The sequence below is a fragment of the Canis lupus genome, chromosome 21 (genome assembly GCF_003254725.2).
Source record: "Canis lupus dingo isolate Sandy chromosome 21, ASM325472v2, whole genome shotgun sequence".
Taxonomy (NCBI): domain Eukaryota; kingdom Metazoa; phylum Chordata; class Mammalia; order Carnivora; family Canidae; genus Canis; species Canis lupus.
In genome coordinates, this window is record NC_064263.1 from 11,150,678 (window position 1) to 11,175,154 (window position 24,477).

Consider the following 24,477-nt stretch of genomic DNA (forward strand, 5'->3'; position numbering starts at 1 on the left):
CCAGTATTTTGTTCATTCTATTGCAGTTCTTTTTATAGTAACAGGCAAGGAAAAAAAATGTTTGATGAGTTACCATTGGAGGAATGAAAATAAATTCACTTTGAGAAATTATTTTAAAAGGCTACTTATAATCTGATATTTGATGGATTCAGATAACCAGATAATTATGAAACATTTAGGATTACAGTAATCCTTTTGGAGTACAGAACATGAACTGGCTAAGTCTAAGAAGCACAAATATAAATACGGAAGAGGGTAAGAGGTGGGGAAGTATGTCCAGGTTGGGCACAAGTGCTTTCACTCAGTAGTCTTGCAGACCTGCAAACATTCATATGACTTACCATCAGTGATACCAACTAGGAATATGAAAGACAGTGTGTACAATGTATACCTCTATTCACATATACATTTAAATATTAAAACATATATATTAGGTTGCTTCTATGTGCTAGAATTTTCTTCTGAGTGCTTGGAATATATCAATAAAACAAAGATTCCTTTCCTTGAGGAGTTTACATTTAATGGGAGGGAGGGGAATAGACAGACAATCATCATAACAAATGAGTAAATGATATAGTATACTGGACTGTATTAAGAGCTATGAGGGAAAATAAAACTGAATAAAGGGGATCAGGGACCCTGAGATCATGAAGGAGAATAGTTTGTAGTATTAAGTAGGGTAGTCTAGGGCATACTTATTTGGGATAAGATTTGAGGAAAGATTTGAAGGAGAGAATTTAGCCCAATGATTACCTGTGAACAGTGTATTCCAAGCAGAAGAAACAGCTAATGCAAAGACCATTAGATTGGAGCATGTCAGGCATGTTTAAGAAATAGCAAGGGAGTCCTGGCGGCTGGAGCAGAATGAGCAAAGAAAAGGGAAGAGTACTAGGAAATGAGATCAGAAAGGTAACGGAGTAGGGAAAGATTATGTAGAGTCATGGTAAAGACTTGGGTCTTGACTCTGAGTGAAATGGAAAGTTACCAGAGGGTTTTGATTTAAGCTAACTTCTTTAAAAAAACAAAAACAAAAAAACACTCTGGCTGCCGTGTTGAATACAGCCTACAGAGAAAGTGAAGAAGCAAAAAAGACCAGTTTGGAAGCTATTGCTGATAAAAGATGAGAGTAGTTTGATTCAACACTGTTTCCCAGAAGATGGTTAGAAGTGGCAGCATTTTGGATACATTTCAAAGGTAGAGTCATTTTCTGACCAATTGCCATGTGTGAGAGAAAAAAAGGAATCAATGAAAATTCCGAGTTTTAAACTTAATCAGTTATAAGTATAAATAAATTTTTCATTCCTTTATACTATTCTACATAAGATTTACAATATATTGATTATTAATAGCTCATCCTAGGCAAAAGTCGTACCTTCAAATGTTTTACAATCAAAAGTTATTTTGGAGACTCAAAACGTTGTTTCTTTGTTCCTTTAAATTTTAATTTAACCTAATTTAGCACTTGACCATTTTGAGGTAAAGCTATATTGTAAAATGTCACCGAGCAATTCAAGATTATATAATTGTGTTTTCCTTCTCAGCTGAAAATATCACTATTGTTCAACATGGGGAATGTCCTTTGCATTGTAACTTTTAGAGCATATGAAGTGGATATGTCTTTTTTTTTTTTTTTGGATATGTCTTAATAAACTATGTATTCCATTTATAGGGTGCCTTATCATTTCTGACAATGCTCTGACATGTCTTATCCTATCCTCTCCACAAACCCTGGCAGATAGCAGGGCAGAAAATATGTGTAAGAAATTGAAGAGTTTAAGTAACTGAGTAGCCACTGTGAGAACCCCTCTTACTTAGGTTTAGCCCACTCACTGATGTGCTTTGAGCCAATTCCAACTGACCAAGAAGGATAGGAAACCTAATGGGTCCTATGGTCACTCAAAGCTAAGCGGTCCAGGCCATGATTACATTTATGATCTCGTCCTTATCATCAGTCCCCCAATTGGGCTAACAAATCATTCTGTACATCAAACTTGATCAAAGCTCCACAATCAGGGAGCCACTAGTTCCCCTTCATTTTCCTCAGAACTTTCACTATTTTTGTATTTTCTCATCTGTACCATCTTTCTCATCTTTTTTTTTTACTCAGGAAGATCAACCACGGCTTTGCTGGCCTGTCTGCAAAGTACCAAAGCTTGCTTCCTGGACTGCAATCAAAGAGCCGGAGAAATTAACAATGCCACCGTGAGAGCACACAGGAAAGAGGGGAGAAGAGAGATGCCATTGTCAAGATCAACAAGGTGTGGCGGATAACATGTCTTTTCTCTCGTTGAATACCGACGCTATCAAAGAACAACTTGCTTTGTTTTCAAGGGTCTGGTGGGAAATGCACATTAGTAGGGGATCATCAGGACCAGCCCCCTCAACTGGAGTATCCTCAGCTCTTAGTCTTTCATCCAACGGCGGCAAGCACCCGGCTTCTAAAATTCAGCTTAGGGAAATATAATGGGAATAGTCATAATCCTATTGCTACAATGTCTTTCTTTTCTTTAAATTAAGCCATGCAATTAATTCATAGCAATCTCGTCTTCAGAGGCAGACATGAGGTCTGGTTTTGGAATTTAAAGATAACTTCAGCATTTTTTTTTTTTTTTTTACAGTCTTGGTAGTTATGGGGGCGGTGGGGGACGGAGAGGAAAGTCATTCGAGTAAGTAAAACATATTCACTACGGAGAAAGAAATTTTAATGGATATAGAAAGAATCGTTTGCGAGACGTGCAAACGCGCGCTGCCGTCATCGAAGACCGTTCTTTCTTAGCACTCGCCCTCCGGGTCGTCCTGGGGTCCCCGGCTCTCCGCACCGTCGGGCAGCGGCGCCCCTTCTCCCAGGCGCCGTCAGGGCTTTACGCGCCTCGGCCCGACAGCAGCTCATCGCGGAGCGGCTCCGCCAGCTGCGCGGCACCCACGGCACCCACGGCGCCCACGCCTCCGCGCCTCCACGCGCCGCTCTCCCCCTCCCGCGGCTCCCGGGGCGAAGCGGGGACCTGCACAGGGAGCCCAGGGCAACTCCCGCCCGCACCCCAGGCTCCGCGGCGCCACGAGCCTCCGCACCCACCGAGCCGGGGCCGGGGTCGCGCCCCCGCCCCGCCCCGCCCGCCCCGCCGCGCCGCAGGAGTAGGAAGCGGCCCTGCGCGGCGCTGCCAGCGGCGTCTGCCCGAGCGCGGCACGTGCCCCCGGAGCTCGCCGAGAGACAGCGCCGCCGCCGCCGCCACCGCCACCGCCGCGGGCCCCGGGGCCGCTCCGCCCCCCGCCCCCGCCCCCGCCCCCGCTCCCGCCGCCGCCGCTCGCGCTCCAGCTCCCGCCGCGGCCGAGGCCGGCACCCGAGCGCAGGAAGCCCGCGACGACTGCCGGGCTCGGGGCGCGCACCGGTAAGCACAGCGCGGTCTGCTTTCTTCCAGCCCGGAGTCCCCGCCGATGCCGGAGCCGCCGGGGCCGCCGGAGCCCCTCCCCCAGCGCGGGCGCAGACAGCCCGGCCCGCAGGCGAGGGCGGGAGCGCGGGCGACGGGCACCGGGAGGGCGGCGGCGGCAGGTGGAGCCCCGGTGGGGCCAGGGACGCCACGAGGTCCTGCAAGTTTGGAGAAGTCAGCCCGCAAGGACGTGTGCTGTGTGAATCAGACACGAATTTCTAGTCGGGAGCCCAGACTGCCGCGGCGTCGCTCCAGTGAGAGGTTTATGAAGATCATTTTGCTTTTATTTGCATAAGTGAGGGACTTAAGTGGGCTCGTTTCCATAGAAAACGAACTAAAAAAAATCAGAGGAGAAAATAGAGATCTGAGCCAAAGGAGGCGTTTGGATTTCTCTCTCTCTCTCTCTCTCTCTCTCTCTCTCTCTCTCTCTCTCTCGCATACCGATACATGTGCACAAAAGGGTGCATAACAAGGGAGTGTGTGTGTGTGTGTGGGGGGGGGGGCTTATCTATCCTTGAGACCCTTGGGTGTTTGAGGGCTAATAAGAGCATTTGCTAATGCTTTACCTTGAAAGGAGGCAGCAAGAGAGGGACCTGGTTGGGTGTGAATGCCAATGTTCCATTTCTAAAATGACACTTCCATGACTGCACTACAGGAGGGAGAGGTTTTCTAGAACAGGGGGCCATTTTTAAGGGGTACCCATGTAACTCCGGACCTGTAAGCTCAGGTTCGTGTACTGCCAGTGGGGATAAGGAAACATCCTTACACTAGATTTCTTTATGGAACTTCGGCAAAGGATGGGGTCAGAGGGAGGGATGGGTGGGGTTGGGGGAGGAAAGGGAGTTGAGAATGAGTGAACGGGGCGATAGAAGGAGTGGAAGCCTGGAAGTCAGGTTTGACATAGCACTGTGTTAATTCAGTCCTATCCTGGGTAGTTCCTGGGTTGGTCTTGAGGAAAATGTGTGACCTTGAAAAAAATCCCTTCGTGTACTCAGTTTCTCCATTTCTGCAAAATGTAGACATTCTTCTTTGTTTGAGGACACTAAAGTTCCATAGAGTAGTGTCTGTCGATGATCATATGGGTTTTTGGATCTGCATACAAGGAAGAAAGAGCACCTAGAAAATCCAGGTAAATGAAGCTTCAGGGCATTCTCCCTCAAAGTACCAAAGACATTTGCAAGCTCCTGGCTGTGCACTTGGTGTAATGCATGCTGAGAGGTCTGTGGAAATAGATGAGAAGGACAAACAGACACTTAGACTCTAACCAAGGGAACCTAGAGTTCTGAGTACTGTTTGGAGCGATTCAGATCCACAGAGCCTAAAGTCACTTGCTTTTTTAAGGTAGCAATTAAAGGATGTGGTTTGGTGGCAAGCTGTGAGATTCTTTGAATCTGAGGGTTTGGGAAATAATCTGGAATTGATTGTAATACAAGGAAAATGAATGGCATTTTACTTTAAAGGTTGGGCACTCCAGATGGCAGGATGGTTTTAGAATGAGATCTGAGAATACTGTGATCTGGACAGAGGGGTTAGGAGGGAGAGGAGAATGGATATTCTTCCTGAGACAAGGGTTCCTAGACTCCTAGGCATCTGCCCATTGTCCTTGACACCTCTGCCACTTGTCCGAGGAGGGCACTGGTACTTTTTTTCCCCTCCATGCAGGCACATTCCTAGACCTCAGGGATTGCATCCCAGGTACTGAGGTATGAAGGTGCATATGGGAAAACTCAAGTCGTAGGGGTGCCCCAGATCCCCTTATCATGTGAGCATCTGGCTTCAGAGCTGGTTCACCCATCCAGATTCGACCCGAAGTCTGTGTTCCTAAAGGAACTCACTGTGCCACTTGGTGGCACCAAAAAGTTGCGCTGAGAACTCTGTTCTCTATAAATACAAACTACCACCCCTCCCTCCTCCGCGAGCTCCCCTTCCCCCCCTTCCCCCCTTCCTCAGTAGCAGGGAGATTGCTGCACACGCCGCCCTCAGCTCTGCTGTTCTGTGCGCACTGAGCGCAGGAGATGAGCTTAAGATCTTCTTGGTGGGGAGCCTGGGAATGGAGAGGCCGGCTCTGCCCCGCTGATCAGCACAGCCCAACTTTATGGGGGGCTAGCTAGACTACGTCTCACTGCCAGCTGCGCGGCCAACAGGGGGGTAAGCTTGCTAAGGGTCTGTGTGCCCAAGTGTCCCTGTGCCCGGGAAGGATGTAGGAGCTATCAGCTTGCTGGATAGCTCACAGTTGGTTTGGGAGTGGGACGAGCGTGGAGCAAGGCTGGCCAGACCTCGGGGTTGAAGTCCCCTCCGTTTGCTGATGGCCTTAGTTAAACCTGTTGGGAGAAAAGGCGAGAGCAATGAGGTGAAGGAGGGAATGGCGGCAAGAATTGAGAAAGGGATTCTGCATGCCTTCGGATCCGAGTTCCCGCTCCCTAAGGCCAGGTGCGCGTGCTTAGAATGCAGATTGTGCTGCCCCAAACCACCCCAGGGCTCGGAATTGAGAGAAGCAAAGGTGGAGAGGGAAGGAAGGAGAATCGCTTCCCATTAGATCGGTAAGATGCAGCGACTGTGGTGCCTGCTGCAGGAAGAGGGGGGACAGCGGGTGGTGCTGAAAGCACAGCTCTTTCACTCAGGCTAGTGTGCTTATTCCTGAACCCCGGTCTGCGTCCTCCGGCTCTTTCCTCTTCTGTGGATGCATCTTTCCCTTCCAAAACACAGCCTGCTAGTTACCCAGGAGCGGCAGCATGAGCGGTGTGCCGAGGAGGGATCTCAGGGTACAGCCGCTTGTGGAAAGAACCCCAGTCAGGTCCATGAACTAGCCAGTGACCAGAACCTAACCCCGACTTGGGACCTGGCAAAGGGAAGAGTCTGCCTGGAAGACTCTTGGGATCGGTGCTGGAATTTCCTACTGCCCTCATTTCCCTGCGGAGCGGGTGCTGTGGGAAAGGGAAATTGAGGAGAGGTTAACAAGCACTTTTGCTTATTTAGGCATAATCCTGGTGCTGCCTCAGCTGAACTGTAAGCTTGAGTAACCAGGCAGATAGATTCTCCAACACTTTACTTCCCGCTTAGAAATGGACTCAGGCCGGTAGGAAGGCAGCATCTCCTTTCCACCTCTTTCTTCATTCCCTACGTATTGTTTTATTGTTCTGAGTCCCTTGAGGCTGGGCCAGAGCTAATCTGTATTCTTAACATTGGCTTCTGGCCATTTGAGACAGCCAAGTTAACATTGCCTTTTACTATGTTCAGCCTCTTCCCCCAGTGGGGCTAAGCCAAGGTTTTCTGTAGAATCCTCTTAGTTATACAACATTCTAAACATTCTTTTGAGTTTTGGCATGTTCGGGTATGCTACCTCTTGCTGGGTGTGCTTTGTGCCCCTCATTACCGTCATAGAGCACAAGGAATTTTCTTCTTTAATTTCTCTTTTGTGTCTATGAATTACACATTTAAGAATCAGTTGTAATGACTTCTGTCCTTTATAGATTTAAATTTCTGTTTAAAAGGATGTTTGGTTTGGGAATTGAAAATACTGCTTCCTGAACTAATCAGGTTGATACACATTCCAGTCTTCAGCCTTCTCCAGCGGGGACCTTTTCAGCACTCCGGACAGATCCTTCAGGGTTTCTTAGAAGATTGTGGATAGAATACTTTCCACATAACTGCTTCTTTTAAGAGAAAAGCTTTCCCTAGTCATTTATACTCTGCTTGACAAAAATGTATAATCTGGATATTTTCATCGCACCACCTAGATCTCTGTTATCACATGGCAGTATTTGGGCCATGGGTTGTACCCAGAGAAAAACCAAATCCTGCAATATTGATTTGTTGAAGGACATACTGAGATTATTTGGGAGAGAGGGTGATATTTGAAGAACCCAAAGTACTTGCCCAGTTCTTCAGTTTACTTCCATAGGGAGACACAGGCCTCTGCCTTCATTTCGTAGTCTGTGATGGACATGGTAACAGACACTAAAGTGAAAACTTTGTTCAACCAGCACAAAATATGTAGTACTTGTGTGACTGAAGGGTTTTAATAATTCTAACGTTCTCATTTTTGTTCAAAACATATTAGAGATTTTATATAGTCTTATATTTTCTTTTGTGGAATTTTCAGAGCATTTTAGATAAGAAACTAAAATAAATGCCAGTAAAGCATAGGTAAAAATACAGGTAGAAAATATGAGATAGCACTAAAATCTTGAAAAATTTTGTACTTATTTGTAACCATCTTCTTCCAGGCTCTCTGTCCTAATGGGGTGAAGAGAGAGATGCATTCGACGATTCTTCCATATACTCTTTGTTATGTTATTTAAATAGAGTATAAACTAACTTTATAAAATAGTGAAGACTATCTTATATATATATATATATATATATATATATATATATATATATATATATATGATATGCTAAAGCTAGTTTGTTGGTTTGGAGTTTGGATATGCTGATGGTGTATTACTACAATGCAGGAACATCCCACAGTTTATAAATATGTGTTATTTTAAAAATTCAGAGAAATGTTAATGATAGTCCTGAAACATCATTTAGTTATTATTTTCATTAATAAGTGGAGCTTAGGAGGGCATAAGGGAAGAGCATCAAAAGAAATATTTTTTAGTTCGTGATTGCTTGTATAACCCAAGAAAATAAAATCAAAATTTTTTTGGAATTTTCAACTATTTGTAAAAGACAGTATCTTCTTGGTATTTATCTCAGTTAAAACATAGTTCTAAAAAACATTATGCCATAGTCTTGCTTTCATTTCCTTTAAATTCACAGAGGAAGACAAAAAAAATCTAGAATTTACCAGTTCTCAGCTTGTTTGAGTTATATGTACCTTGAATCAGAAGGGGAAGGAACCAAGCATAAGTCTTGGTTCAGGCTCATCCTTGCTCCAACGACTACCCTTTCTTGAGTACAGTGGGCATCATGCCAAGCATTGGTGTTATTTAATCCTTATAACAATTGTGCAAGGCAATATTTGTTCTTAGTTTCCTATTGTGAAAACGGAGTTGGTTTTTTTTCCTTCCACTGTCATATAACGAGGAAATGGGAAAAATAAATAAATAAATGCACACATCTCATTTGCTTGGAAATCAAACTTACCCTCTTTCATTACATTAGGTAACCTTAATCTATGGTATTGCTAAACACCATGGAATTGTTTCACTGTGGTTTCCAGTAAGTTGTGGTATGATTGGGAGGGCAGACCCCTACACAAGATTGCCTGAATTGTAAGCCACAATCCCATCTTTGTGGCTTACTAGCTATGTAACCTAGGGTGAGATATTAACATTGCTCTGCCTCTGCTTTCCTCATTTTAAAATGATGAACGGGGGGGCACCTGGTTGTTAAGTCAGTTAAGTGTCCAACTCTTGGTGTTAGCTCAGGTCTTGATGTCAGGATTGTAAGTTCAAGCCCTACGTTGGGCTCCAGGAGAAACAGGTTGTAACACTGTAAGGCGCATTGTATAATCACAATGAATTAATTGTACAAATATTAGCAAAGTTCCAGACCCACAATGAACAGTGTAGAAATGGTAGTTATAACTATTAATCCCATCCAGGCCTTTGAATATCAAATTCAGCTTTCCCATGTTACTGAATTTAATTTTCGTAGCAATCCTGTGGTTGGTACATAATTGCTGTTTCAAATTTATCTTCTCTTATTTTCATCAAACTCGTTAAGAAATTTAAAGGAAATATTTAGATGTGAAAAAATGTATTCTATGTAAATATGATTCTGTTGGTTTTAAAAACCATTGGGGCAGCCTGGGTTTAGCGCCGCCTTCAGCCCAGGCTGTGATCCTAGAGACCCGGGATCTAGTCCCATGTTGGGCTCCCTGCATGGAGCCTACTTCTCCCTCTGCCTGTGTTTCTGCATCTCTCCTCTGTATGTATCTCATTAATAAATAAACAAAATCTTTAAAAAAGATATCAGACCTATGAATAATTTTCTAATGATCAGCTTTCACAGTAACTCTGGCTATTTGCCATTGCTCTTAAACTTGCTCTTCAACTTTATGCTCTTAAACATAAATGTTCTGAGGAAAATTAAAAGATCATAATCATAATGGTGCTAGTGGGCACTGTAATAATAATAGTAATAATAATAATAATATAGTCTGTTTACATTTATATTTTACAGAGGAATAATTGAAAAATATTTCTTAAAAATCAATTTGCCTTAATATTCAATGATGTCATCATACTTTTTAAAGACAGACAAGAAGGTAAATAACATAATTATTCTTTTAAAAATAAAAACGACATTTTGAAAAACCAACATGTAATTACTGTATAAGATGTTCTTTATCTTGTTAAAACTAAAATGAACTTTATATTTCATACTAAAAATAGTCTTTGAAATGATAACAGTGTATCACAGGATACTCTTCTCATTCATTTATTACAACTTATGGCTACTTAGAATCATGCTTATTTAAAGTAAGGCAATATCCTTCACTCTCAAGGTTTAATCTGTATTTCTCGAATTGAAATTACAAGCTTCAAAACAATATAATACAGCCAGAAACAAATTACAAAGTAAAGAAGGAACAGGAAAAACCTATTCTAAACTACTCTCCTTAAATTATTAGGATGTTTCAGGAAAAAGTTTTGTGGGACTGACGAATCCAGATGATTAGCTCTTAGTTGTATTCTTTTTTGATGCTTATATAAACCTTGCCAGGATATAAATCAGCAGTTTTCAATTGGGGATGACTTTGACCTACAGGGGACATTGACAGTGTCTGGAAACATTTTTATTTGTCACAACTTAGAGGAGGTATGTTTGCTATTGGCATCTGGAAACCTGGGATCTCCAGAGATGAGAGATGCTGTTAAACATCCTACAATGCACACGACAGTAAATCTCCACAACAAAATGTCAACAGTGCTGAGGTTGGGAAATTATGATCTAAATAACTATAGGAAATAGAGTTACATCTGTTAATTTAGTTGGTTTGTATGGCTTCTAAATGTAGTTGACTGGCATACATAAACTTTAAATGGAAAGTAGAGAGTCTCCAGAATGTTTTGCAAACGATGTATAAGGTTTAACCAGCCAACCCACTTGGTCTTTTGGGAGACATTATCATCTGATTATGTTTGAGTGTGGGCTTTGGAGCCAGAGAGAGTTGGGTTCATATCCTGACTCTGCCAGTTATTATAGTATGAGACTTCTGGCAAGATTCTTCACCTTGTAACCTCAATTTCTAGAGATATTTAACGTAGGTAGTAATCATACCTACCTCACAGGGTTATTTTGAGAACTTACATTAAATAATGCTTTAACATTATTTAGCACAAAGCAGGCACCCAATAAATATTAGCTATTAATAAGTAAGTAGAGATCGAGTTAGAAGTGCAAAAGCACATTTTCAAGCACCTGATGATAAGTAATATAATATGCACAATAATGCTTTACAGTCTTTCGAGGTATGCCATAAATAACAAGAAAGCAGCTGAAGGCTGCAAAATGGGAAGATGCCTGGAATCCCTGCTTGATAATTAAATTGAGACTAGTTAACAGTAGATTACATCATTTTTATTGCTTTGCTGTAGAAGGCTGTTTCAGGTCTTCATGGACTACTAAACCAGTTGTTTAATGATTTACAGTGATCTACAGTAAGCTTTATTCTAGTGCCAGCATCTTTTAATTAATGCATAAAATTACAGATTTCACTTTTATACAATGTTATTTTATAGCCCTTTTCTGGTTTTTAGGGGGTTTCATTGAAAATATGGCATATTTTTGGATCTGGGCTAAACAGAGAGGGTGCTGGACTTTCTTGTTTACAAGGTCACAGATGTGTGCTTGAGATAGCTACAGCAGTGGAGCTTTCCTAGACTATAAAGCTCTCAGTATCATACCTCATAGTGTCTCTTATCTCTGGGATGCACTTGTTTTCAGGAAAATACATCAAAGGCATTCATGGCATAGGCAATATTGACACCCCTGTCTATTTGGGATGACGCTATTGCTCAGGCAGAAGGAATCATTTTAGTGTTGATGTCTCGAACTGTGTGATTTTCTTGTGTGGGGATTAAGTTATATAAGAGACATCTGTGCCAGAAAGATGGCCAGTGTTTGAGAAGATTGTTGAAAATAAAAGACAATGTGAGCTGTGAATCTGGTTACAGTGTAAATTGCCATTTATGCAAATTCTACCCACCAACATTTTTTCTTCATATTCATTTAGGATACAGTAGGAGGCTGACTACCTAGGCAAAATACTTCTATACATATTAAATATATGTCTACTGTTTTCTATAGTGGGGTAGTGATTAATTTTATTATGCTGTAAGCCAAGAAATATATTATTGAATAAAGCAGACTAGTGGTTCTGAAAATAAGACCCTCAACCAACTTATTATATGTTACACTATGTAAACTCCTATCATTTCCTGCTTTTGATTGAATTAAAGCTTTCCATATATTAGGTTGTAGATCTGTAGCATTTTGAAAGCTCTTTAAATCACTGTATTAGTTAATTCCGCCTCCTGATCTGTAACAAGAACCTGACTTTTTCTTTTCTTTTCTTTTTTTTTTTTTTTGCTACCAATCTATAACCTCTACCATCTCAGAGTTATAAGTTAAAGCAAATAATTTATTCTCTTGGAGACTCTATTTCCTGATATATGAAATGGGACAATCAGATGTTCTTGGCAGTAATTTTGTTATAGGTTGAAGTGGGATTGATAATGGAAAAAGGTTCTATAAATTGAAAAAGTAATACAGTATTACTTTTTCCCCTCCTTTTTTTCCCCCCTAACCAGACCCTTATTAAGTAAATGAATATAGCTCATGGGGAGACAGCTAAGGAGAAATGGCCTCACCGACACTAAAGTTTTCTGCCTACTACTTTGTCAGTCCTTGCTTCTCTTTTTGAGGATCTCTGTTGCCTGAATACATTTTTCAATTTTCTAGGGTGGGGCAAGAGATACTATCTTGGAACCTCAATTAGGTGGTTGACCAGAAAGCCCAGTGGAGGCAATTCTTTATTTATTTGTTCATTCAGCAGGATTTATTGAACATTTATCTTGTGCAAGGATTATACCAGATACTATATATAGTACCAATTTTAAGGGATCCAAAGTCTATAGGAAGCTAGAACATGTATAAATAGCTATAATATTAGCTTAGTAATAGACACAACAAAGTATCGATAAAAATGCCATATGAGTTCAGGGAATAGAGCAAACACAAGGTGAAGGATCTGGGACGATTTTATAAAAGGACTATTTAAAAATATTATCTCATTCAATCATCATTAAAACCCTTTAGGGTAATACTATTGTCATTCCAATTAGGCTCACAGAGGCTTGGTGACCAAGGGCACATAGCCAACAAATGGCAGTATTTGGATTCAAACCCAGGTCCATTTGATTCCAAGACCATGCTCTTAAAAACTCTACCATAAAGGCTACTGAAGCAAGAGCATGTCAGGGATCAGAAGCAGCATGAACAAAACCATTGGGTAAAGCAGTGTATATACCTGGAGGAGACACAAATTTGCTTGACTAGCAGATTCCCAAGGAAGAGCAGATCCAAGGGAGATAAGGCCACAAGGAATACTGGAGCAGAAATTTAGAAGGCAGATCCCTCAGTCCCACACGTAAACTAATATAACAAATAATATATTTTCATAGTAAATGTAGAAATTTAGAAAACATAGACAAAGACAAAGAAGAAATGAAAAGTGACACATCTTCCCACCACTCAGAGAACATCCTATAAAGGTCAGTGTGTATGTTTCCAGATCTTATACATGCATGCATGCACACTCAGTATTTTATATTTGTATCATATTTATATTTTAAATCATATCAATTTTTTTTCAGTCTCCTCTGCTGGTTTCTCCTCATCTCTGGGAACTGAACCATTGGAATTCCCTGGGGCTCAGTCTCAGAACTAGTTTCTTTTCTCTCTGCACTTCCTAGGTGATTTCATTTAGTTTCATGGTTTACAAAAAACAGTTATCTGTATAGTGATGCCTCCCCCCATTTTTATCTCCTACACTGACCTCTCTCAGAAATTTAACCTCTTATATCCAGCTGCTTAATAAATGTTTCATCTTGAATTTCTATAAGGCAACTAAAAATTAACATATCAAAACTACTTTTTGTTAGGTCCACCCAAATCTGCTCCTCCATGGCTTTTCCACCTCAGTCAATGTGGTACCATCTTTTATTTGCTCATGCCAAAAACCTTAGTGTCTTCATTGATCCTTATTTTTCTTTGATATTCCAACTCAGATCTGACAGCAAACTCTTCCACTCTGTCTTCTGCCAGTTTTCTCTGCTGATAGGGCTATGTCTCCCTGATTCAAGCCAGTGTCATCTCTCCTACCAGGATTTTTGCAGACATTTCCTAACTGCCCTCTCAGTTCGGCCTTTGCCCTAATTCTTGTTGAAATGTTGGTCATTGTGTGTTCTGTCTTCTATTGAAAACTCTTCCAGAAAGTCACTCTCTTATGATGTTACAGCTGAGCCTGTTAAAGTCCAAAAAGAGTCCACATGATCGTCCTATCTCTTGACTTTACTTCCTCTCTCCCCAGTTTTACTAAGCTGTAGTCACACTAGCTTCCTTGCTGTTCCTCAGCATACAAAGCAGAAGCAGAAAGAAGTCTGCCACAGGGGCTTTACATTTGATTCTGCCTTTACATAGCATGTTCTTTCCCTAGATATTTGCACAACTCATTCTCTTACTTCTTTTAGATATTTACCCAGATTTTACTTTTAAAGTGTATACTTCTTCGGCTACATTATTAAAATTTTCCCACATCTCTGACTCTATCTTCCTTCCCTGCTCTATTCTTATTTTTTTTCTATTCTTATTTTTAACCCTTATTACTGTGCACATAAAATATTTTGCCTCCTTATTTATTATCTGATAACTCCCCTTTATTTTTTTATTATTATTTTTTCCCTCTTTTTCCCTCCCGACAACTCCCCTTTAAAGTATAAGCTTTAGGAGGGCATGGGCTATGTTTGCTTTGTCCATAACTGAAACCTCAGAGCCTCATACATAATATTTATTTGATAAACACGTATTGGACAAATGAGTGATGGCACACTAGAGCTAGTGTATACCCGACTGGTCTATTTGGAATTTATGTTCTATTCATTTCTTGTATTTTGGGAGCACATGGGATGACTTGTTTAACCTTATAATAAGCCAACTTGTAGCATAGTTCTGTCAAGTTTCCAAGTGATAATTTATTTCAAAATGTACTTTCCAGGTATGTGAGCCTCATAGCTAATATTGGTGAAATATAGCCATTGTGTGCATCCAAGGCAGATCGTGAAGCAGTCATTGCTTTATAATTCAGCAGACCATAATCTCATGGGGCGGGGGAATGCCAGGGCAATACAAACATGATTGTCTGAATCATACACATTTCTACCTTATTTTTTTAATTTATTTTTATTTTTTTTATTGGAGTTCAATTTGCCAACATATAGGATAACACTCAGTGCTCATCCTGCCAAGTGCCCCCCTCAGGGCCCATCACCCAGTCACCCCAACCCCCCGCCCACTTCCCCCCTTCCACTACCACTTGTTCATTTCCCAGAATTAGGTGTCTCTCATGTTTTGTCACCCTCACTGATATTTTCACTATTTCTACCTTCTAAGCACTGAGTTATCTCTTTTCCTTGAATATTCTTCATCTTGTAGTTTTGAAGGAAACTCCTGTAGGATTCTATGTCCCTGGGATGTTCTAAGTATGCTTGGGTGGCCCTTCTCATTTTTTTAAAAGATTTTATTTATTTATTTATTTATGAGAGAGGAGAGAGAGAGAGAGAGAGAGGGAAAGCGATAGAGCACAAGCAGGAAGGAGAGGGAGAAGCAGACTCCCCACTGAGCAGGGAGCCTGACGGGGAGCTCGATCCCAGGACCCTGGGATCATGATCTGAGCTGAAGGCAGATGCTTAACCAACTGAGCCACTCAGTCACCCCCTTCTCAGTTTTTAATGATGTTTTGAAATACGTTTCTTGAAGGAAGGGGGAGTAAGGTAGTACGGGATACTGAAAAGACTATGTGATGGAGTCACTAAGTATAGACATAAATTCTAGATCCATCACTTTCTAAGGGATTGGCTAGTTTTATGCATGTGTGTATGTATGTATGGTTGACACACAATGTAACATTACTTTCAGGTGTAATACAATGATTCAACAACTTTATATGTTATACTGTGAGTGACTAATTTTTAACTTGTAAAAAACCCATTACATCATTTGTAAAATAAATATATTAATACTTACATCTCAGGGTTATTATAAGGATTATTGACATATACATGCTGCACACAGACACATCTACACGCAGATACTTAATACACATAGAAAATAATATCTTTGGGAAAACAGGATGTATTTTATTATTTGCAACATGAAAGCCCTGTGTGTGTCTGTAAATATAAATTGCCCAGGACATTCTCTTCGGTTCCTCTTACATCACGTGTTCTTATATTCTCTCCTTATTTTATGACTTGCCTTTGTTTCCTTAGCTGGCTGTTCCACAATCTGACCTCTTTGTGGGGCTTATTTCTCAGTTCCACCTTTTCCTTATTTATACTTGTTCTCCAGGTGACTATATTCATTGCAAAGATTTTATATATTGTTGACCCTCAGTTAATATCTCTAACCCAAAACACTCCTCTTGGTCCAATTTTATATATCTACTTTACTACTTGGCACCTGCACCTAGGTGCTTTAAAAGTATCTTGCGGTGCCTGGGTGGCTCAGTTTGTTGGGTGCCTGCCTTCAGCTCAGGTCATTAGCCCAGAGTCCTGGGCTTGAGCCCTGAATCAGGCATCCTGCTTAGCAGGGAGTCAGCTTCTCCTTCTCCTCACATTGCTTATTCTCTTTTTCTCTCAAATAAATAAATAGAATCCTTTAAAAAATATCTCAAATTTAACATATTCAAAATAAAATTATCAAGTTTTTCTCTGTCTCCATTTGTTTCTGTACTAGTTTATCCCATATCTTTTAATGGTAAAATAGGCTAGTTCTTAGACTCAAAACCATTTTTAGAACAATGAACAGCTAGAGCAATCTTTCATAAGATTGAATTGTGCCAGTCATTTGTTTATGTCCCCTCCTTGGTTTTCTGTTGCACTTAACATCCAAATTCCTATAAGAGCCTACGTGATTCTACATGGTCTGGCCCTTTCTTACTTTTGCAACCTCATCTTGTACCACGGTTACTCCCATTCTTTATGCGCCACACTTTTTACATGACACTCTATTTTATTGTTCTTTGCACTTACCAGGCTCTAGTTTAAGTCATGTTTTAGAGTACTGTCTGTAAGCCTTATAGGAAGCATGTATCACCTGTTCTCTCTTGAATATTTAATTTCCAGGACAGAATCATAGTATAGGCATGCCATAAATATTTGTTAAATGAGTCAATGAACAAGTGATGGATGCTCAATGAAAGATAATGATGGCAATTATTAATGTACATCATTGCACTTCTTTGTTACATTAGTTTTTCCCACTCAATAGTTAGTAGATATTTCTTGAATGAATTAAAAATTAATTTAGCTTATAACTGGAAGATAATATTTCAGTGGTTTTTTTTGTGTGTATATATTTACTATGTCTCAACATACAGGGCTTGCTTAAAATCTAAGATAAAATTCATGGGAATATTTTAGTTTCACCATTTTGATAGGCCACTTCTAGTCTCACATACCACGTTGATGCTCTTATTGTAATAAAAATGAATCCTGTTTTATTAGTTTGTTCACTAATATTCTGGATTTAATAGGACATTGTGCTTCCTTTTACCTTGGATTTTTTGCTTATTTTTGGTTTTATTTGTTTTGTTTTGGTCTACGGTAGAATTCATATGTTCATGAGAATAAGCATTGGTCTCTGGGTCTTTGATCTAAGCAAGCAGTGGGAAAGCTTGAGAATGTTCAGACAATTTCCCAAATGAAAAAAAGTAATATTTTTAATCAATTAAAATTAATCTTTTTTTCCCTGCTCCCTGTCTACAATGCCAACTTCCATACCAAAACTGATTTTTTTTGCCCTAAATATTGCTAAACACCTAGTTATTCTGGAACATCTAGTTATTTGATGAGGTTTTTTATTTTAATGTTTGACACTCTGCAGGGGAGGCTTTCTCTGTTGCCACAGGAAACAGTAGAAGGCAGTGGTAGAAACGGTGAGGCGGGGGTTGGGGAGTGACTATAACTGTGATTCAAATCATCTTCACTTAGATTCAAATCATCTTCACTTAGTGTCTGGACTAGATATTTTGCAGATCTGATGAGTTTTGAAAACCATTAGTACACTTGAAGAAGAATACGTGTGTAAATTCCTGAAGAAGCATTACCTGTCTTTGAAATGTGTTGCTTGGGGAGTTAGTCACTTGAAAACAATTTGAGATCCTTGGCTGGCAGAGAGGGTAACGTACAAAATAAATCTCTTAAACAATTCTTTCAATAACCCAAATCATTAATTTGTCAGTTCCCTTTTACAAACTCTGCTAGAATTTTCTATAGGCAATTTGGGACAAATTTCCTTCTTCCCAGGAGTTTAAACTGAAATAGATGACTACATTCAAAGTTGTGCTAAGTTTCTACTTGGACGGGTAGTTCTAACATGCATCCTTCCAGCCCTTGGAGTCTTGGTGATATGGAATTTTTTTTTTCCTGGACCAGAGATAGAGGACTGATTACTGTGAATTTTATTACAAGACTCTGTAATTACTCTGAAGACTCTGGAGGACTGAGTGGGTTGCCAGAGAATTTTCTGTCCTCACCACCTAGCTACAAAATGCCCTTGGAAATGTAATAGCAGAAAAGGTCGTGTCCTGAATATATGTAGTCTTATTCAATATACAAAACATTCACATAGTTTATATCTTATGTTGATTCCCATATGGTAGCCGAGTACATATGTTGGGACTTCTCAGATGAGGAAATTCTGGTACTGAGAGGTTGAACAACTTAGTAATAGTTCTCAAGAGCAGAACTGAAATTTGAACTAAACATTATTTTCCCCAGAACCAGTACCTGTTCCACTATATTTTTCAATGTAGTTAGGGAATATTTTACTCTGCCATACCCCCACCCTCTTCCTTCTTTTCTGTAGTTCATTTAGGTTGGAAATACCTACCTGCCCTCAATATGTCTTTGTTCTATGTTATATAGAAATGAGACACAGTACTTACTAATTGGGAAGATTGTTTAGCTTGCCTTACATTGTATTTGAACAGGGGTTATGTAGCCTTTATTAAAAAGTCACTTAATTTTTGTGATTACATAGTTAATACATGCTTAATGTTGAAAATTCAGAAAGAAGTATAAAGTATTTCGAAAACAAAAAGTATAATCACCGAGAGATAACTAATGCTTGTTATTTTGGGTTACATACTCCCTGAAGTTTTCTGTTCATGGCATAGTTTTGTTTTTAGGATACTTTCTCTCATCTCCACATAAGAGTATTATTTGGCCTACCACACATAAGATTTGCTTTTGTGAACTCCAGATGAACAAATAAAAAAAAATTGATATAAGTAAAGTAGGATCAAGAAGCTCTGTCGGATTGCTTCCTCAAATTACAAAATTATAAGAGATAGACAAAGGAGAGTCTTAAAGATTTTTAGATTATTTTTTCAAAAGATTATATTCCTAATCTACATCATCATCAAAATGTACTAGTATAGACCATTAGAGCTTCCCAAACTATTTGTACTTATGTTGTTAAATATCCATGCTATTTTTTTTCCAGGTTTTGAAGATCATGACCACATGGATGCATCTAACTAAATGGTACGTGGGGACACGGTGGTCCTTTAGAGAGCACATCTAAATTACTGGCTAATTTCTTGGTTTGCCACCCAACATAGGACGTTGTTTGATTCTATCTGTCAGAACTCTCCTAAATTTTCCCCACCATGCTATCTTTATTAGCTTGAACTCTTCTCCTAAAATGGTCCTTCTGTTGATCCTGTCAGTTCTGCTTTTGAAAGAAGATGTCCGTGGGAGTGCACAGTCCAGTGAGAGGAGGGTGGTGGCTCACATGCCGGGAGACATCATTATCGGAGCTCTTTTTTCTGTCCACCACCAGCCCACGGTGGACAAGGTACATGAAAGGAAGTGTGGGGCAGTTCGTGAACAGTATGGCATTCAGAGAGTGGAGGCCATGCTGCATACTCTGGAAAGGATCAACTCAGACCCCACACTCTTGCCCAACATCACACTGGGCTGTGAAATAAGGGATTCCTGCTGGCATTCAGCTGTGGCCCTAGAGCAGAGCATTGAGTTTATAAGGGACTCCCTCATTTCTTCAGAAGAAGAAGAAGGTTTGGTGCGCTGTGTGGATGGTTCTTCCTCTTCCTTCCGCTCCAAGAAGCCCATAGTAGGGGTCATTGGGCCTGGCTCCAGTTCTGTGGCCATTCAGGTCCAGAACTTGCTCCAGCTTTTCAACATACCTCAGATTGCTTACTCGGCAACAAGCATGGATCTGAGTGACAAGACTCTGTTCAAGTACTTCATGAGGGTTGTGCCTTCAGATGCCCAGCAGGCACGGGCCATGGTGGACATAGTAAAAAGGTACAACTGGACCTATGTGTCAGCTGTGCACACAGAAGGTAAGCATCTGTTTACATCCTTTGATGCATGTCTTATTATGCACTCAACAGATTCCCAGTTACAATATCAGGTTTTGGAAGACTAAAATATTCTTGATTATTTGGGAACTTTTCAGTTGCCCAGTTATACTAGTAATATAAGAAGGGGCTGAGTGGCAGATGTCTAGAGAGGCTTAGATTTAAGCTAATATGAGTCTTTACCTGGTCATCATTTGGTGGAATGAAAAAATTTTTACATTACGCATTATATTATCTGTACTTCAGCTATAATAATGCTAGAGATTTTTATGTTTCCTAAGAATCATCGAACACCTCATAATTTTCATATTTAAAGTTGCTCCAATGGCCTATTGTTTTTGATAAAGAGAGGTACACATAAATGCAGGTAGGAACTGAAGGGAGCCAATTCTAGCCCAAGTATTCTGTGTTAGAAAATTATTAAACAGTGTAGTCTTACAAGTATTTTTTTTTTCAAAAGAGAATATAGTTAAATCTGGGGTAGAGATATGTATGAATTAATATTACCTTTGACTAAGATAGAGAGTGTAAGTTTTAACAATTCAAAATTAGTTTTAGGGATCCCCGGGTGGCGCAGCGGTTTGGCGCCTGCCTTTGGCCCAGGGCGCGATCCTGGAGACCCGGGATCGAATCCCACGTCGGGCTCCCGGTGCATGGAGCCTCTTTCTCTCTCTGCCTGTGTCTCTGCCTCTCTCTCTCTCTCTGTGTGACTATCATAAATAAATAAAAAAAAATTAAAAAAAAATTAGTTTTACTTTAAAATATGTTGCTTCTTTACACTGAAAGCAAAACAAGGAAGCAAAACATAATTGGGATTATATAACTATTAATAACAATATTATTCTTTTAATTGGTTATGGTACTTTGAAAATATTTTTGTATACATGACTTGTTAATTCATGACCAAGGCTGTTTGGGATAGGTTTTGTTTTACTACAGAGGTTAAGGGATCCAAATGTGAGACTCACTAATTACAAAACACTCTTTCTAGCACAACATACTGCATATACTAAAGCCAGAAGGTGCAAAATACTTTATACTTTATTGAAGCATTGTGAGGATCAGTTAAGATTAAAGAATCTTACATTACATTATCAATGTGGTCCAAACAATCCAATGTTGTAAGTTGTGGGGCTGAGTTATTGAACAATTTATGAAATGACCAGAGTGAGCCTACTTTGGAGGTTGGTAACCGATCACCAATCAGATATAACAAACTATTCATTATGAAGTGGCATACTGTAGATTTCACTGTATGTCCACTCATTAACAATGTTCAGAGCTGCACAAATGTAAAATGAGCTTCTATGCTAAATTGAGATTTTTATGCTTCTGGAGATTTTTACATTTATGTTTGTAGTTTACTTTCCAGAGTATTGGTATATAGAGATTTTGAGCAATGGACAGATGATCAGTTGAGGAGACGGATTTTTTTCTAATGCTAAGGTTTTCTTTCTTCTTTCTTTTTTAAAGATTTTATTTATTTGAAAAAGAAAGAGAGCACGAGCAGAAGGGAGGGGCAAAGAGAGAGAGAGAGAGAGAGAGAGAGAGGAGGCTCCTTTACTGAGCAGGGAACCTGAAGTGGGGCTTGATCCCAGCACCCTGGGATCATGACCTGAGCTGAAGGCAGATGCTTAACTGATTGAGCCACTCAGGCACCTCTAATGCTGAGATTTTCATTATAAAATTACTATTTCATTTTATTCTCACAACAATCCAGTGGTACAGGTAATCCAGACATTTTGTTCTCATTTTAAAATACAAATGCTTTAAGAGTTTAAAAAGGCCATCCAATATATACCTAATAATAGTTTTAAGAGTAGGACTCCCAGTTACTGACTTCTGCCTTAGGGTCCTATTATAATTGAACAGAATCCAATGGAATCACACCTGAGGATATATTTATATGACATATATTTATTAAGTACAAGTACCTGTAAGGACTTCTGATAATCCTGTGAAGGACAGCCCTTCTATTTTATATATCAATACTCTCAGTGGGTATGCAATCTGGCAAAGGACATGAGACATTCATTAATACTTATATAACCATGATTCAAGATGACAAGAAATTACAAATATTTCTCTAAAGTAAATTGACAGAGGAAAAAAAAATCAAGTCCTGTTCTGTGGTGATGAGATCCATGATGGAGATTTTCAAGAAGGAAATGGAATTTGACAGTTGGATTTTAACAGGAAGAATACTGACAATTGATGAAAATTAAGAAGGGATGGATTTCTAGAAAAGAGCATGAGGAAATATGAGGTGGGAAAGTAAAAAAAGTGTTTAAAAAATGCCAAGGATAAAGTTATGTTTTGGTTCACCTCAAATCATAAATTTCATTAGGGATTTCCCTCTAGCTTTAGAAGAATAGGTCTTGGTCTCTATGTAGGACATGCCAATACAAGATTGTAGTCTAAATGAAACTCATCATTATGAGCATTGGCTGTTAGTAATTTACATTTTTTTTGACCTAGGTATACCAATACTGATCTAATAAAATAAATTATGATTCATCCATATAAGTATTATTGTATAGCTATTAAAATGAATGAGGCATTCTTTAGGTAATGAAATAATAATAATGGACTCCAAGATCATTTTACATGAAAAAAGCAAGGTGCAGTTTTGTGTAATGGCATGCTATTTGTGTAAAATGGAGTTTATGTAAACTGTTTGATATTCAAAGAATTGCTCTCAGAGAACAAAACAGGTAACAGTTGCTGTTTGTGAGGAGGAAATAGAAGAGTTAGGGGATCATGTAGAATGGCAGAGACTTGCTTTTAATGTATGTCTCTAAATGTGCTTTTAATTATATGCAAACATTTGAAGTTGTGTATTATAAGCATAAACCACCTATTGGAATACAACCATTAAAAGGAAACAATCTATTTCTGGGTAAAAAATAAGCCAATGAAAATTCCATTGCCAAATTCAGGCAAATTTAATTATTTTGCCAAAAATGGGTCAAGAGAAATTGTATTGCCAAATACTGGCAAAATATTTGAATACTACCAGGATTCAGGGGAGAACACACATGAGTATGGACAAAGACTGGAAGAAATACTGTCTGGCTTATATCTTTATGTGGTTTAATCAAAAGTATTTATGTTGCTTTGATCCCAAGCAGGTATTGGATAATGAGGTTATGTGGTATCACATTTTAAAATTTATCAGTGTAAGAGTGGTGTGGTAGGAAGTTTCACAAGGTAAAAATCACATCTGGGATCGGAAAAAAAGTCCTTGATTGTAATGAGATACAGCTCTGCTGGGTACTGTAGAAACTCCCCAAGATGATGCCTGGTTTTCTGTGTTCTGGCCATACAGAAAGCCCCTGTGTGATTTTCCATGAAACGGTATATCCATTTCTTCCTTCAGCCTCTTAAGCTGGCTGAATTGGAGTAACTCTGCTCTAGATCTCTCAGCCCCAGGATCTCAGACTGTTCCTATGTTCTTATAATTATTCTCCTATGCTCAGTTGATATTCCTTTTTTTTAAGAATATCAAACTTTCCAAATGCTTTCCCAAGAGGTATTAAGGACTATGAAAAAGATGTTGTCCCATTAAAAAAATCCTTTATCTCCTCCACCCTCCAAATTGCTCATTTATTTTATACTTAGACGTGGTAATACTGTGGTCAGCTCAGTACTGTTGACAGTGATCACAAGATGTTCCTTCAAGCATTGTTGCTGTCACAGAATTCCTAGAAGAGAGCACAAGGAGACTTGGGGTTTAGCATCAATGTTAATCTCATACACTTGCTATTTCCTTGATTTATAGGTTTTCTAGGCTATAAGACTTAATACTTACTGTGGCTTGTTGTGCCATGCAGAGATTGTGCCTAGGCCTCCTAGGCAAACAGATTCATAGTGTGACAGCAAGAAAAGAAAAAAAAATATTTTTTTAAGGCAGGCCACAGTAATTCTTCAACTATGTGTAGGAAAGGAATATGCAATGACTCAGAAGAAAAAATATTACTCCTTTTAAAGGCGTCAATCCAGTCAGCATTCTCTCTGCTCTAAGGAAATTTAAGGGGTCCTTTTCCTCAGCACAAACATTGTCGTGTGTGCCCATTTATGTCACAGGAGCAGTGGTGCTTGCCTTTTTGGAGGTGTGGAAGACTGGCTGTTTTGATGACTCTATTTGCTTTGTAACTTGATAGTTCCCTTCTACTACCATGCAGCACCAAATTTGTGACTGCTCTGGCTAATAAAATATGGTGGAAGTGAGGACTTCCTTCCTTGTCTGTCTGTCGTGGAACACTATCATCACCATGTTAAGGATGAGAGTACCCAGGTTTTTCAGATGAGGCCATCTTAGACCACTTGACCTCAGCTATTTGAGAGCACCAATGAAGGTCAGCACAGTTGCCTTCCTGACCCATTACTAATTGCAACAGAGCTCAGCCAAAGCCATAAACGTTACTC

The 24,477-nt window shown here is 39.7% G+C and overlaps 1 protein-coding gene across 4 annotated transcripts in view; it reads left to right on the forward strand.

The window, feature by feature from the left end:
• Positions 1–3,276: 3,276 nt before the first annotated feature.
• Positions 3,277–24,477, forward strand: part of GRM5 (glutamate metabotropic receptor 5) — a 510,774-nt gene continuing 489,573 nt past the window's right edge. For 2 of the 4 annotated variants that reach the window (XM_025419352.3, XM_025419356.3), the window contains exons 1-2: positions 5,379–5,573; positions 19,170–20,031. In XM_025419352.3, coding sequence (XP_025275137.2) covers positions 19,371–20,031 — 661 coding nt within the window. In that variant the 5' untranslated portion in view covers positions 5,379–5,573; positions 19,170–19,370. Of the gene's footprint in view, positions 3,387–3,542; positions 3,687–5,378; positions 5,574–19,169; positions 20,032–24,477 lie in introns of those variants that run through there. The other 2 variants (XM_025419353.3, XM_049098822.1) reach the window with 2 other exon arrangements.